The sequence below is a fragment of the Triticum urartu genome, chromosome 3, assembly GCF_003073215.2.
Source record: "Triticum urartu cultivar G1812 chromosome 3, Tu2.1, whole genome shotgun sequence".
In the NCBI taxonomy this organism is placed as follows: Eukaryota; Viridiplantae; Streptophyta; class Magnoliopsida; order Poales; family Poaceae; genus Triticum; species Triticum urartu.
The window spans coordinates 509,666,486-509,683,080 of record NC_053024.1 but is presented as its reverse complement, the minus strand read 5'-3'; the positions used below and the strand labels follow the sequence as shown (position 1 = coordinate 509,683,080).

The following is a 16,595-nucleotide window of genomic DNA, read 5'->3' as shown; positions in this document are numbered from 1 at the left end:
ACTACAGACTATTCTGTTTTTGACAGATTCTGTTTTTCGTGTGTTGTTTGCTTATTTTGATGAATCTATGGCTAGTAAAATAGTTTATAAACCATAGATAAGTTGGAATACAATAGTTATAACACCAATATAAATAAATAATGAGTTCATTACAGTACCTTGAAGTGATCTTTTATTTTCTTTCGCTAACGGAGCTCACGAGGTTTTCTACTTTAAGTTTTGTGTTGTGAAGTTTTCAAGAACAAGGAGTGGCAAGAGCCTAAGCTTGGGGACGCCCATGGCACCCCGAAGATAATCTAAGGACACCTAAAAGCCAAAGCTTGGGGATGCCCCGGAAGGCATCCCCTCTTTAGTCTACTTCTATCGGTAACTTTACTTGGAGCTATATTTTTATTTACCACATGATATGTGTTTTGCTTGGAGCGTCTTGTATGATTTGAGTCTTTGCTTGTTAGTTTACCACAATCATCCTTGCTGTACACACCTTTTGAGAGAGCCATACATGATTTGGAATTTGGTAGAATACTCTATGTGCTTCGCTTATATCTTTTGAGCTATATAATTTTGCTCTAGTACTTCACTTATATCTTTTAGAGCACGGTGGTGGATTTGTTTTATAGAAACTATTGATCTCTCATGCTTCACTTAGATTATTTTGAGAGTCTTAAATATCATGGTAATTTGCTTAAAATCTTAATATGCTTGGTATACAAGATTAATAATAAAACTTTCTTATGAGTGTGTTGAATACTATGATAAGTTTGATACTTGATAATTGTTTTTAGATATAGAGATGGTGATATTAAAGTCATGCTAGTTGAGTAGTTGTGAATTTGAGAAATACTTGTGTTGAAGCTTGTGATTCCTGTAGTATGCACATATGGTGAACCGTTATGTGATGAAGTCGGAGCATGATTTATTTATTGATTGTCTTCCTTATGAGTGGCGGTCGGGGACGAGCAATGGTTTTTTCCTACCAATCTATCCCCCTAGGAGCATGCGCGTAATACTTTGCTTTGATAACTTGTAGATTTTTGCAATAAGTATATGAGTTCTTTATGACTAATGTTGAGTCCATGGATTATACGCACTCTCACCCTTCCACCTTTGCTAGCCTCTCTAATACCGCGCACCTTTCGCCGGTATCATACACCCACCATATACCTTCCTCAAAACAGCCACCATACCTACCCATTATGGTTTTTCCATAGCCATTCCGAGATATATTGCCATGCAACTTTCCACCGTTCCGTTTATTATGACACACTCCATCATTGTCATATTGCTTAGCATGATCATGTAGTTGACATCGTATTTGTGGCAAAGCCACCATTCATAATTCTTTCATACATGTCAATCATAAGTCATTGCATATCCCGATACACCGCCAGAGGCATTCACATAGAGTCATATTTTGTTCTAAGTATCGAGTTGTAATTGTTGAGTTGTAAGAAAAATAAAAGTGTGATGATCATCATTATTAGAGCATTGTCCCAGTGAGGAAAGGATGATGGAGACTATGATTCTCCCACAAGTTGGGATGAGACTCTGGATGAAAAATAAATAAAAGAGGCCAAAGAAGCCCAAATAAAAAAAAGGGAGAAAGAAAAGAGGCCATAAAAAGGAGAAAAGGCCCAAAAATGAGAGAAAAAGAGAAAGGGACAATGTTACTATCCTTTTATCACACTTGTGTTTCAAAGTAGCACCATGATCTTCATAGTACAAAGTAGCACCATGATCTTCATAGTAGAGAGTCTCTCATGTTATCACTTTCATATACTAGTGGGAATCTTTCATTATAGAACTTGGCTTGTATATTCCAATGATGGGCTTCCTCAAATTGCCCTAGGTCTTCATGAGCAAGCAAGTTGGATGCACACCCACTTAGTTTCTTTTTGAGCTTTCATATACTTATAGCTCTAGTGCATCCGTTGCATGGCAATCCCTACTCACTCACATTGATATCTATTGATGGGCATCTCCATAGCCCGTTGATACACCCAATTGATGTGAGACTATATTCCCTTTTTTGTCTTCTCCACAACCACCATTCTATTCCACCTATAGTGCTATATCCATGGCTCACGCTCATGTATTGCGTGAAAAACAAAAAAGTTTTGAGAATGTCAAAAGTATGAAACAATTACTTGGCTAGTCATCGGTTGTGCATAATTTAAATGTTTTGTGTGGTGAAGATAGAGTATAGCCAGACTATATGATTTTGTAGGGATAACTTTCTTTAGCCATGTTATTTTGAGAAGACATAATTACTTTGTTAGTATGCTTTAAGTATTATTATTTTTATGTCAATATGAACTTTTGTCTTGAATCTTTCGGATCTGAATATTCATACCACAATTAAGAAGAATTACATTAAAATTATGCCAAGTAGCACTCCGCATCAAAAAATCTGTTTTTATCATTTACCTACTCGAGGACGAGCAGGAATTAAGCTTGGGGATGCTTGATACGTCTCCAACGTATCTATAATTCTTGATTGCTTCATGATATATTATCTACTGTTTTGGACATTATTGGGCTTTATTATCCACTTTTATATTATTTTTGGAACTAACCTATTAACCGGAGGCCCAACCCAAAATTGCTGTTTTTTGCCTGTTTTAGGGTTTCGAAGAAAAGGAATATCAAACGGAGTCCAAACGGAATGAAACCTTCGGGAATGTGATTTTTAGGAAGATTATTATCCGGGAGACTTGGACCCTACGTCAAGAAAGAAAACAGGAGGGCACGAGGTAGGGGGCGCGCCTACCCCCACCAAGCGCGCCCTCCACCCTCGTGGGCCCCCTATTGCTCCACCGATGTACTCCTTCCTCCTATATATACCTACGTACCCCCAAACGGTCAGATACGGAGCCAAAACCCTAATTTCACCGCCGTAACTTTCTGTATCCACGAGATCCCATCTTGGGGCCTATTCCGAAGCTCCATCGGAGGGGGCATCGATCACGGAGGGCTTCTACATCAATACCATAGCCTCTCCGATGAAGTGTGAGTAGTTTACCTCAGACCTACGGGTCCATAGTTAGTAGCTAGATGGCTTCTTCTCTCTTTTTGGATCTCAATACAATGTTCTCCCCCTCTCTTGTGAAGATCTATTCGATGTAATATTCTTTTTGCGGTATGTTTGTTGAGACCGATGAATTATGGGTTTATGATTAAGTCTATCTATGAATAATATTTGAATCTTCTTTGAATTCTTTTATGTATGATTGGTTATCTTTGCAAGTCTCTTCGAATTATCAGTTTGGTTTGGCCTACTAGATTGACCTTTCTTGCAATGGGAGAAGTGCTTAGTTTTGGGTTCAATCTTGCGGTGTCCTTTCCCGGTGCCAGTAAGGGCAGCAAGGCACGTCTTGTATTGTTGCCATCGAGGATAACAAGATGGGGTTTTCTTCATATTGCATGAGTCTATCCCTCTACATCATGTCATCTTGCTTAAGGTGTTACTCTATTTTTAACTTAATACTCTAGATGCATGCTGGATAGCGGTCGATGAGTGGAGTAATAGTAGTAGATGTAGGCAGGAGTCGGTCTACTTGTCTCGGACGTGATGCCTATATACATGATCATACCTAGATATTCTTATAACTATGCTCAATTCTGTCAATTGCTCAACAGTAATTTGTTCACCCACCGTAGAATACTTATGCTCTCGAGAGAAGCCACTAGTGAAACCTATGGCCCCCGGGTCTATCTTTATCATATTGATCTCCTACTACTTAGTTATTTCCTTTGCTATTTACTTTGCCTTTATTTTATTTTGCATCTTTATCATAAAAATACCAAAAATATTATCTTAACATATCTATCAGATCTCACTCTCGTAAGTGACCCTATTGGGATTGACAACCCCTATTTGCGTTGGTTGCGAGGATTTATTTATTTTGTGCAGGTGCGAGGGACTCGCGCGTAGCCTCCTACTGGATTGATACCTTGGTTCTCAAAAACTGAGGGAAATACTTACGCTACTTTGCTGCATCATCCCTTCCTCTTCGGGGAAACCAACGCGGTGCTCAAGAGGTAGCATATATCAATATCGATAATATCAATTTGGTAGCATTAGATTCATCTTGAAATGAATTTTCAAATTTACTTATTTAGTATTATGGATGTTGATATTTTTAGCTCTGAACTTGGTCGAAGCTAAAGAGAATTTGAGTTTTCAAAAAACAAATACACCTTATATTTTGGAACTTAGTAAGTATTTGGTACGACGAGTGTGGGACATGATCGAGTCTGTTTTTCATTGGACCCCGATAAGTATCACACGTGAGGCACGAAGCAACTTGAGCCAAACGCCTCGTCACCATTGTGTGCCATGTCACTGCATGCATGCAAAAATAATGAAACTGATGATGTCTACGGGAATCTTTTTGATTTTCAGTTTTTAAATTATTTTATCTCTTAAATTAAAAATCCAATTAAAAAACCATTTTCACCGTTAAATCCGTCGCGACGAGATCTACGAAACTAGATCTCATATTGATATGTTCCGATGACTTTTTTTATTAAAAGTTGTCATGTCTATTGCACATAAATTGCTATGACATTTACACTGAAGTTACCTGATATGTTTCAACTACTTTTCTTTTTTACATTTAATTTTTTTTACATGTTATAAAAAAAGGGAATTAAGAAACTAAACTTGTCATGATGAATTACTAATATTTGCCATGGTTCATAATTAAAAGGAAATATGTCATCAATTACTTTAAAAACGCATGGTCACTGACTCAAATTTGGCATGAACCATAAACTAAAATTACCATGGTGAATTACTTAAATTTCCATGATACACGTACTAGACTTGCCATGGTTCATACAAAAAAATTACCATGGTGAAAATACTAAAATTGTGATGCTCTATAAACTAAATTTGCCATGATGAATTACTAAAAATTGCCATGATCCATGAAGTAAATTTGTCGTGGTTAATTACTATAAATTGCCATGGTCAACTAATAAAATTCATGGTAAAAAATAATTGAAATACAATGTTAGCTTTAAAATCTAGAAGAAAAAATATATGAAACGTATCATGACAATTTTAGTGTAAATATTATGGCAACTTCAGTGTAAACATCATGACAACTTTTGGCCTAAAAAAAGTCGTCGAAACATATTAATATGGGATCTAGTTGTGAAGATCTCGTTGAGACGGATTTAATGATGAAAACGAATGTTTAATCAGATTTTTTGCTTAGGAGATCAAACATTTTTATGTCTGAAAAACAAAAAAAAACTGCTGATGTCATATGTTGTGGGAAAATGGATGGTAATGGAGGCATTTGGGCCATGTTACTTCGTGCCATATGTGTGGCACTTATCATTTGGGTTGCCTCAAAAAAAACTTATCATTTGGGTTTTCTTTTTATTATAATGTGGTGTTTCGGTGGTCCTTTTCATGTTGTGATTATGTGTTATCTGCTTTCTGCATCCATGTCTGCATATATTATATTTAAGCTAGAATATCGTAGGTTGACATTTCCTTTTCTAGGTAGTGAGAGGATGTGTGGGATTGGTATGTTTTTATAGGCTGATTGCCGCCTATTGATTCAAAAAACCGTTGACCTGGTCAAAATCATAAACCAAATCTAAAATTGAATAGTTCAAATTAATGGGAGAGCTTGAAAATTAGGGAGCATAATGTATTATAAAATTGAATGAGAGAGCTCCTTGAGAAATGACTGACCCAGTCAAAATCTGTTGACCCAGAAGACCTTAATTGATTATGAGGCCGTAAAAATTAAGAAGCATAGTGAACTAAAAATTTTGAATGAGAGAGCTCCTTAATAAATTGTTGATCCGGTCAAAATCGGGTTGCCCAATTCCAGATTGAAGACCTTAATTGGCTGTGAGGCCTTAAAAATTAGGGAGCATATTGTATTTATAGATAGACTTATAAGGGCATGTATAGTGGCTAATAAGATGGTCTTATCTTAATCATGCCATGTAATCTAGAGAAAACAATAGATGTACAATAGTTACCTTTTAATATTATCTCTAAGAAATCATCTCTTAATTAAAAGATGACAAGTATTTTTGTCTGATTTCTCTTTCCTCCACCTCGGCGGACATCTTATGTGGCACTCTTAAGGCAGCACCGTTGTACAAACCTTAAGTCAAAAAATACGCTTATGCCCCGGAGAAATCTTCGGTATGATTGACTTAGGACGCAATACATGGCCAGCAGCAAAGAGGCAGACCACCTACAACCAATAAAAAGAGATGTCAAAATGAGAAGGAAGATAAAGGAGGAAGAGGGAAGTATCTCTGTTGCCCAAAACAGAACTAGATACTCCCTAAAAGAAAGTAGATCTATAGATACAAAACATGGTTCAAAATGTGACAACGATTACACAAAGGTCTTTCAAGTGTCGCCATGTTACAATTACATAATTCAACAAGAATAAATTATATCTTTTAATATATTAAATGTATATGACTTTATCAGATAATACTCCCTCCATGGCGAATAGCTGACATCGGTCCTTGGTATTCATGTTCCATGATAGAAAAAATTGTAGTCATATGTTAGCGGAAATTATAAATTTGATATGATACAAATCATTCATGAGAGATGATACTTTTTCACCTTACTAATTATCACCTAACATAAAAAATTGTAGGCATATGATACTTTTTCACCTTACTAACTATCACATAATATAAAAACTTATCACCTTATTTTAATTAGTAAGGTGAAAAAGTATGATTTGTTTTCCATTCGATGTGAGTAATGACCCTCCCAATAACAGAATTAATATTTTAATTAAAATATGATAAAAGTTTTGTTCGTCGCCGAAAGTAGGTGTGTGTATCTTCAGTCAGGGCCAACTAATGAGCCTCTTTTTTCATAATTTCTTCTATGTCACTGGCGACGTCCTACGAATTGGAAGACGTTGCAATGTGATTTTGTTCTTTAAATCCTTTTTCGTTTGATGAAGGATAGTTTGATGCGGCTCCGTCAAGGAACTTGTGAGGATTGTGTCCCCCTCCTCTCTATGGTCGTAGTTGGGATTATCTTCTACCCCCTTCCCCTCGGTGTTAGCTTCTCTAGGAGGGAGATATGTTCAAATCGTGGTTCTCGGTGTCTCCATGTTGTTGCTTCTTCAAGCTTTTGGGTTTCAACAAGATTGCTTCGCTGATACGGAGGCCCGGAGACGACAACATGCATTGCTCACGTTGCGCCGCCGATAAATGCAAAAGGAATACGGCTTTGGTTTCTTCAATAACTTGTTTGTAATTTCTTTGTTCTTGTAAGAAATCCTTGTAAGGGTTGGTTTATCTAATATTACATTCGACCTTTCGCAAATATTTACACATCAGTATGTTCATCAAACCATTTTTCTTTCGTTAAGCTATTATGATTAAAATTATTTACACTTCCATGCTAAGTTGTAATGATGGTGTATGTGTGGGCGCACGCGTAAGAGTGTATGAACGTTAATTTTTCATAAATAGGACCATCATATTGATAGTATGTTCATTAAACCATTTTTCCTTTTTTTAATATACAAAATCTGGATTGAGAGCACAACTTTTCACCAAATTATGTAGTACTGGCAGTCTTCCATCCATCCTGTGCTTGGAAGGGAAATGAAGTCCCGAATGGGGAAAAAATGTAAAAAAACGCCGTTGCCGGGGATCGAACCCGGGTCACCCGCGTGACAGGCGGGAATACTTACCACTATACTACAACGACTTTGATGCTGTTTTTACAAGTCTACTTTTCTAAGTTGTAATTCTTACGAAAGCATATTCAGAGCATCAAAGCTGTCTCCGAACTGTCCGCTGAGCATCCGCACATCCCAGTAGCATATTCTCACATCCCAGCTTCCACTCTTTGCTTTACTACTGGATCGTTATCAGTTTCCGACTCACTATGTTCGGTTGCTCTGGTTGTGCGACCACTCTCCACTCTTCTCCGGTGCAGATTTGCAGCCTCCGGAGGCTACTGGAAGCCTTGTAGCCTTTACCTGTGAGTAATCTGGTTTCTTTTATTCCATTCCCTTGCTTGTTCTACTTGGTAAAGTTCATGTAGTTTCAGAGCTCACCTTAGCTTCCGCTTAAGTTTGTGTGGTTTCATTGTTCTCTGTTGCTTAGTTTGGATCGGTTTCTCCTTAGAGGCTCTTTCCCTCTGATGGGGAAGCAGGATTCAAGTCCGAGAGCTAGATTGCCAAATTTTAACAGCGCTGTAAACCTTACTGTAGTGGGGCTGAGCAACCCCTCTCCTCCGCTCTCGAGTGCTCCCGGCATGCCTCCTAATGTACGAGCCGGCGGACCTCTAACTTTGTATTTCACCTACCTATCAATGCAATGATACACACCCAGGCGTATTGGAGAAAAAGAAGATTGCCAAATTTTAGTTCTTGCCTTTTTGTAAATTGATGACTTGCTCTAGTATTTTAAAGATACTTTAGAATCAATAATGTAGAGAAACATGCGTCAGAAGCTTGATCTTGTGTGGAAGTGTCTTTTTGTATGTTCTGCTCGCAGAAGGTGTTTCTGTGCAGCAACAATTTCTTCTTTGTGCGAATTGCGAAAGCAAGGAATTCCCTATTTGCCGCTTGTTTCGTAGAACTGTCGACGCTACGTCGCTAGCAATCCGATCTGGGCCGGCCCATTTTAACAGCCAATCGCTCCCGGTTTTAGAAACCTTCTTGAAGGTTCCAGCTGGGTTTATACAGGTTCGGGGAACCTTCTAGAAAGTTCTAGAACCAGTTTTTTCTATTTTACTTCTTTATTGGTCTTTCTTTTTCTTTTCTGTTTTCTTTTCTATTTTTTTGTTTCTTTGTAAAATTTTCGTTTCCCCTTTCCTTTTTTTCTTTTTCAAGTCCATTTCTTTTCAAACTTGAAAAAAAAATGTTTGGAATTTCAAAATATGTTCTCATTTTCACAATTTGTTCATAAACTTCACAAAATGTTTGCAGTTTCAAAATTTTCATGATTTAAAAAAAATGTTCATATCTACAAAATTTGTTCAAAAATGTAAAAGAAATGTTCACTTTCCAAAATTTTGTTCACAATTTTGAAAAAATGTTCTGTTTTTTCCAAAATTTGTAAAGAAATTCCAATATATTCAGAGAATTTCCAGTAATGTTCGCACTTCCAAAAATTATTGAAAATTTTAAAAATTCCACATTCTCTAATTTTTGTTTACAAGATAAAAAAAGTTGAGCGAAATTCATTTTTTGTTGTTTTAATTTTTTGTTCTTCTTTCTAAACAATGTTTAAAATACCTATTTTTGTTCATCTTTGAAAAAAAATGTTCTAAAATTGAAAATGTTGATTTTAGAAAATTTATTCGTGCTTTCTAGAAAAATGTTTCTTTTTTGACATTCTAAACAATATCTAAAATATAAGAACTTTTTTATAAAATTCCTGTAGAATTTTATTAAAATGTGAATATGTTTTGATTTATGAATAAAAGTTGAAAAAATGTCAATTTTCTGAAATTTTGAACGAATTTTTTAAAGTGCTAATATTTTTTTGAAAATGATAAATAAACTTGAAAAAATAAAATAAAGGAAAAAGGAAAAAACAAATAACAGGAATATAAAAGAAAAAGAAACATGGGAAAAAGACCAGTTCTACAGTACACTGGTCATCGTTGATCCCTCTTATAACCTTTGTAATTGGACAGTGTAGGTCGTCAGGTCGTCTTGCTAGGGACGAGCACTTACTAGCGTGGGGTGCAGGTTCGATCTCTCGCTCCATTTTTTTCTTGAACAGTTTCCGGCACGATAAGAGGCCGGCCCGGTTTTAGAAACCTTCTTGAAAGCAACACTTCTCAAGCTCCCTGAAAGTCGTGGGGTGCAGGTGCGCGCGCCAGTTGGAGGCAAAGCACGTCGTATGCTCTCCCTGAAAGCAACACTTCTCAAGCTCCAAAAACCACAATGGACGAGCTCTGGCCCATTAAGGCATGGCGCAGCCCATCTTCAAAGCTAAGGCCCACATGCAAAATATAAATCAGAACAAAAACCCAATTATATTTCTAAAAACATGTTGCGCTAAAAAATTACTAAAATGGTAGTTATAAAAAAAATAGAAAAAATCGTTTAAGAAGAAACCTGACTTGGCACCTGCGTTTTCGTAATTTTCTATATTTGTTTTAGGAATTGCGCAGATTTTGTGTATATATAAACCGATCGTTTAAATTTGCCAACGGTTTTTATCATTGTGTCGTCTAGATATATCGGAAATTGAAACTCCCGTTAATAGGTTTCGGTGATTTCGTTTGACGCACAAGTGTAGTTCTCATGTTGGTGAGTCCACTTCTTGCATTAGTATATATTTGATGTTATGGTGTGTTTGTGCTTCCATGTTAGTGTACACTTTTTGTTAACAAGGCTAAAGTGTACACTTTTTACATTGGTGTGCATTTTCCCGGTGCTAATATGTGTTTTTCTCATGCACAACACATGTTGGCGCAAGCATGCCCTGCTCGTCTCCCTTGTGCTTCTTATGTCTAAAAAATGTTTTTGGATATTGCTCATACTATTGATCAATGAAGCTGCTCGGTTCATAACAAAAATAAACTAGCGTTCTACTATGTTCCTATGGTTATACAAAGGTGTTATTCTTGGCCTCATTTGTAACTCACTGGGTCATGGCAAAGTGGCCAACGTCAGACTGAAATTTCTCTCATCTAGATGTTTATATAGAAATGAATGAAAAAATGACTGCCGTATTGTAGTGAGGTTTGATCGGCAATATTGTCATGATTATAAGGAAACGCACACTTCAATGTGGTATGAGGCGTATTTTGATTAAATTTTGACCAATAATTCAATTAGCATATTGATAATGGAGCGCAAACCACAATTACAAGTAATTTCTATCTCTACTATTTTAAAAAAAACGTAAAGTTCCCATTTCACCTTTCTTCCCACCGCCCTTTCTAAACCAATTCCACTTTAATTTACTTACTAAATTTCTAATCAAAATATAAGGGAATTCATGGTCAAAATTTTATGAACTTTTATTTATCTCTACTACTTAAAAAGAACGTAAGGTTCCCATTTCACCTTTCTTCCCACCGCTCCTTCGTCCAACCTTCCATGTATATGATAATCAATCGTCTTAATTTACTTACCTTCTGAACCAATTCCATTTTAATTTACTTATCAAATTTCTAATCAAAATATAAGGTAATTCATGGTCAAAATTTGATGAACATTTATTTACATAATCGCATTATTATTGACAGGTAAATCATAATTTAATGTATTAGAATATTTATATCCCCGTTGCAACGCACGGGCATTGCTCTAGTTACTTTAAAAGGAGAAGCATCATTTTTGAGGTACACACTGATTGAGTTGGTCGAAATAGTATTTTCAAGAACCAAAATACTCCATGTATAACCGAAGCACTTCCCTGCATAATTTAGTTAGTTATTTTCACAAACAAATATCTAAGAAAATTTGACGCTTCAACGGAGAAATGAAATAAGATTGTACTTCTAGAAAGAACAATCCACGAAACATGAAGCTTAGTCTTAGCATAGAGACATCGTAGTTTACTAAAACCACTCTTCCCCGCATCTGCATCGTTCCACGGCGGACCCTAGCCGCCGAAGCCCTCAACTCTCGTGCTCCCCTCCTCCCCTTGCCATCCTCAGATGATGCCAGCGAAATAAGCCCGCGTGGCAGGCGGCGACAAGGCGTTCTCCTCATGTTGTGTGAGCATCTCGGGTGGAGTGAGGCTCGATCATCTACATCGATTATGTGTCGGCATCCTAATGTTGGTGACTTGATCCTCTCCTTGCGTCACTCCTCCAACGGGTAGGCCCTGACACGCCTGGTGGTGTGCTGGGCTGCCCTGACTTCGATCCACCAGCCCCGTTTGACGGATTGGGGTGGGGTGGCACCTCGTGCTCGGGAGATGCATCGGGTCACTTGCGCTCGAGATGTTTGCTCCTTGACATGCCACGTTGTGGTGGATGAGCGCCCAATTTGGCTGGTTTTCCTGTCGGATCCGGCTCATTGGCTTGTTGATGATGAGGTTGGTGGCATTGCCTCTGCGTCAAGGTGTGTACGGGCTAGTGGTGGCGCTTGTGTTGCTATGAGTGAAAGCCACCGACGGCGGCGACGCTCATGGGCGTCGTTATCCTCATTGGGGTGGGCGAACTCTTGGGTGAAGATTCTGCTGCAGGATCGGGCGACGACATCGTTTCTGTGTTGTTTTTATCTCTCTGTGACATCGTCCTGGAGATCTTAATCCCTTTTGCGCTTCCTTGGTATTGGATGTGCATGACATCGTGGTTGGTAGGCGCCTTGTGTGACGATGATGGCCGTAGCAAGATGAGCAGGGGCGCGGCTTTGCCTTTGCCGCTGGTTATTTGACATGTTCCTAACTCCTAAGGGTGAAATGGGAGTTGCAAGATGTCGGGAAACACAGCAACAACGATGTCGTGTGATGAGTAACTGGGACCCCGTTGGTGCTGGGTGTGCTCCTTTTCTCCCGCGTAACTTGTCATCAAGTCAGAGCTGCCTAGCCCTCGGCATGTTGGGGTTGATTGTTTGGCATAGGCCAGTAAGATTTATGTGGTTCGCTCGATCAGAGAGTTCTTGGGTGGTTGCCCGCAGTGAAGTCGGAATCTCTTATCCTGGGGCAATGATGACAATGACGCTTTACAGACATCCTCGACGACATTCCTCCTTGTGGTAGTGTGTGTGCCGATCATGTGGATAGTCAGGTCAACCGAGTGCCTTGTCTTGAGGGCGTACTGTGATGGTGTCTGGTTCTGTATTAGTTAACCAGGCAACTCTTTTTTAGCGAATGGATACCTCAAGGCTTAAAAAATGCATTTGCTAAACATCAGTACATGGGAAAATTCGACGTGGCAGAAATTTTGCTTTGCGCGAGTCCGAGCGACAACAACAAGCGTTGACCCCGGTGAGTCCAAGACGTGGACAAGCGGAAGCAAGCTATAGCCGACGGGAGCGAGTTTAAAACTTGATGGTGCGGTGGTGCGGGTTCGTCACCAAAGTTGCTGCAAATCAAGAAGAGGGGCTTAGAGGGATGGCCACTAGAGATATCGGACAAAACAGTGGTCTAAGAGGTCAAGGGAAGGGCGGGGTAACGAGGCGGTGTGTGGCGGCGTCCGCCCACCCTGGGAAGGGGGGGGGGGAGTTGGCTGTTAGGACTAGGTCGGGGGGGAGGGGGGGGGAGGGAGGGGTCGTGCGCGTGGGAGAAAGTAGAAGAGCATGTGGCAGCGTGATCATGGCTGTTGGTTGATGATTCAGTGGCTATGAAAATTGTTTCACGCACCTGACCGTATGGGCGGTCAAAAAACAATAATCCATGAATCCGTGTTTTTTTTATGAAAAAACCTTAGCCACCAAGTTATGTGCTCCTCCAAGTCGTCCCATTCGACTTCCTTGGCCGCGTCGTTGCTCAAGAAGCTTCTGCCCGAGACGACAAGACTACCTTCGCGCCGACGGATGTCGGCCCCGCACCACGTGTCACAGCTCCGCTCAACGCACCCTCGCGATCTCCTCCGGCTGTCCTCCCTCGTGGGGCCGGCAAGGACGTGCCCGCGATGACGACGCCTCCCCGTCCGCGTCTTCAAACTTAACTCCCAAGGACAACCCATCTTCCGCCCACCCGCACACGCACCCCTCGTCCCGCTGTCACCGGGGCCCAGGCCCCCACCCGCGGTCTTAATTGGCCATCAAGCGAGGGGGTAAAACCGGACCCAAGTCGAGGGGCGCGTCACCTACGGCGTGGACGGAGCCTACCAGTTCCAAACCGCTTTTGCTCGCATCCTCGCCCTCCGTGCGGCGTCCAGACGGACGGCCCCGATCGCGTCGCGCGCCGTATAAAGGGTCGCCGCCCGGCTACGCGCACCCCGGAGATCTTTGCGTGACCGCGCAGCCAAGGGGGAAAAGAAAGAAAAGGAAAACCAACCAGAAGAAAAGCTCGGGAGGAGAGCGTGGGGGGACTAGGGAGCATGGCGGAGCACAAGGAGGAGCCGGTGGCGGAGTCCATGATGGACAAGATCTCCGACAAGTTCCACGGTGGGGACTCGTCGTCGTCGTCCTCGGACTCGGACGACGAGAAGAAGGGGTCGGCGGCGGGCGTCAAGGCCAAGATCTACCGCCTCTTCGGCCGCGAGAAGCCCGTCCACGCCGTCCTCGGCGGCGGCAAGCGTAAGCTCCCGAGCCCTGTGCTCCAGATTGGGAATTGATTATTGTTTGGTGTTAGATCCGTTGCGATCTGATCGCGTTTCGTCTCGCTTGTTTAGTGGGAACTGTTGCTGCTTTATTGCTTGGTACGGAGTCCTAACTAGCTTTAGGATAAGATGAGAGAAGCGATAGGACCCTCGGTTATGTGATTTCTCAGCTATCAGCCTGTTCTAGAGCTTGATTGGAGGGTTTAGAGTTTGTTCATAAGCAGTAAACTGAAGGTTTGGGTGTTGAATTTGGGTAATGGCGACGGTTAAACGGCGGCGCAGTTTGTCGTCACTCTAAACCCCTAATATGCTCCAGACGATCTGGGGGCAGTAGAACAGATCTGGATTGCTTAACCGCCTAGATGTTTATTCTGGTGTTTTGGCCTGATGTGAACGCTTGCAATTATTTTTTTGCTTGCAGCTGCTGATCTTGTTCTATGGAGGAACAAGAAGGTCTCCGGAGGGGTGCTTGCTGGCGCTACTGCCATCTGGCTGCTGTTCGAGGTCATGGAGTACCATCTGCTCACCTTGGTGGGCCACTGCCTCATCCTCTCCCTGGCAACCCTCTTCCTCTATTCCAATGTCTGCATTTTCATCCACAAGTGAGATTCTCCTCCTATATGAAATTGATCCAACTTATACTTGACCTGCTGCTGCTGATTGTGGTGCCTGCAGACACCATAGCCATTTGAATTTGCTAATTGCTTAGAACTTCTCATAATCTTTGGTATTTATGATATTTTAGGTCTCCCCCGAACATCCCTGAGGTGAAAATCCCGGAGGACATGACTGTAAACATTGCACTATCACTGCGGCATGAGATCAACCGGGGCTTCTTTACCTTGAGAGAGACTGGTCATGGTCGTGATCTGAAGAAATTCCTCATTGTATGTTGGTTATCTCTTCAATTTGGAAATGATTAATGGTTGGTGCTTTCTTGATCCTGCTCATGAACATGCGACTGTTCTTTGTATTCCCAGGTGATTGGAGGGCTCTGGCTTCTTTCTGTTCTTGGGAGCTACTGCAACTTTTTGACACTGTCATATATAGGTAATGATCACCTGTGCTGCAAGCCTATTTTCTTCACCACTCACTAAATATCGATGCAAGTTATTAATGGACACCTTTTTTTTTCCTGAGTGCAGTCTTTGTGGTGCTGTACACTGTGCCAGTTCTGTATGAGAAGTACGATGACAAGGTGGATGCTTTTGGTGAGAAGGCCATGATCGAATTGAAGAAGTATTATGCCATCTTTGAAGAGAAGGTCCTGTCGAAGATCCCGAAGAACAAGAAGCACTAGATCACAAGAGTTACCCTGCCGCGTATTGCCATCTGTGTTAATCTCAACTTGTTGCCTCATTTTGAAGGATGGTTCTGTGTCATTGCGTCTGTCTTTAGTTAATACTACTTGATACTAGTACATATAGATGTGGTGTGCTGATCCTTTTGTGAAGTGGAGTCATGCCAGCTGAAGATTGTTGATCTTCTTTTTTTTGTTTATTTTTCAACTTTCAGCATGGTTACTCTATCTGGGAGCCGGAAATGTTATGGCATTACCTGTTCTAGTGCCTAGTGATATACTACTGCGTAGTGATTTATCCAGTTTTCTTCGTTCCTTCTATTTAATAGGTACTACCTCTATAAAGAAATATAAGACGTTTAGATATTAGTGATTAGTGATTTATAAACGATCTTATAGCAGTATTTTCTTGGACACAGAGTATTATTTTGAGAGACCATTTATAGGTATTGATAGATTTTCATTCGGTTATAAGAAATATGATAATTTGATATATTTTCACCAAGTATTTATGTAAGGGTTGCAAACAGAGGGTTCGTCTAAATGATGCGACCTCCCTAGCATCTTAACATTGTAAGAGCATAATAACCGCCGGTTTACGGGATGGGAACCTTTTTTGTCCCGAATAGATCCCGCAAAATTGTCTAGAGCATGTGTATTTCGGGCCGTTTCTTCTATAATATCTAGGGGGATTTGGAGCAATTTTTGCAGGGCCTGAAAAGTAAGAAACGGTGGTTGGTGCGAGGGGGATTTGGAGCAATTTTAGCTCCCGTCATGGTCTTCCCCAAGCACGACCTCGCCGGAATGCCTCGACACCGGTCACCACAGGACCCAAGCTGCCGCTGCTCGAGGCGTGAGCTACGCGAGCTAGTTAGCTACTGCCGCTGCCTGCTCCTCGCATCCGCCCGGACGCTCCTCGTCCTGCTCCACTGCGCTCGCTACTTCTCGCGCTGCGACACCTCCGTCCCAGCTGGAAGGATCTAATTGCAATCTTGCTTGTAGGGGCTTTATACTATTTTGTAGGGACATGAAACAATTTTATGCGGGATCTGTTCTGCCGACACACATGTCATTCCGTAGAAACACACATAC

At 40.8% G+C, this 16,595-nt stretch overlaps 1 protein-coding gene and 1 non-coding gene across 2 annotated transcripts; one reads left to right on the top strand and one right to left on the bottom strand.

Annotated features, from left to right (window-relative positions):
* Positions 1-7,654: 7,654 nt before the first annotated feature.
* Positions 7,655-7,726, bottom strand: TRNAD-GUC. The gene has a single exon. It is a non-coding gene; the product is annotated as a tRNA-Asp (tRNA).
* Positions 7,727-13,871: 6,145 nt separating this feature from the next.
* Positions 13,872-15,805, top strand: LOC125544669 (reticulon-like protein B1). Its single transcript, XM_048708416.1, has 5 exons — positions 13,872-14,180; positions 14,625-14,805; positions 14,949-15,090; positions 15,184-15,253; positions 15,349-15,805. The coding sequence occupies exons 1-5, from the start codon at positions 13,982-13,984 to the stop codon at positions 15,501-15,503; spliced, it is 747 nt and encodes a 248-aa protein (XP_048564373.1). The 5' UTR covers positions 13,872-13,981; the 3' UTR covers positions 15,504-15,805.
* The last annotated feature ends 790 nt before the right edge of the window (positions 15,806-16,595 follow it).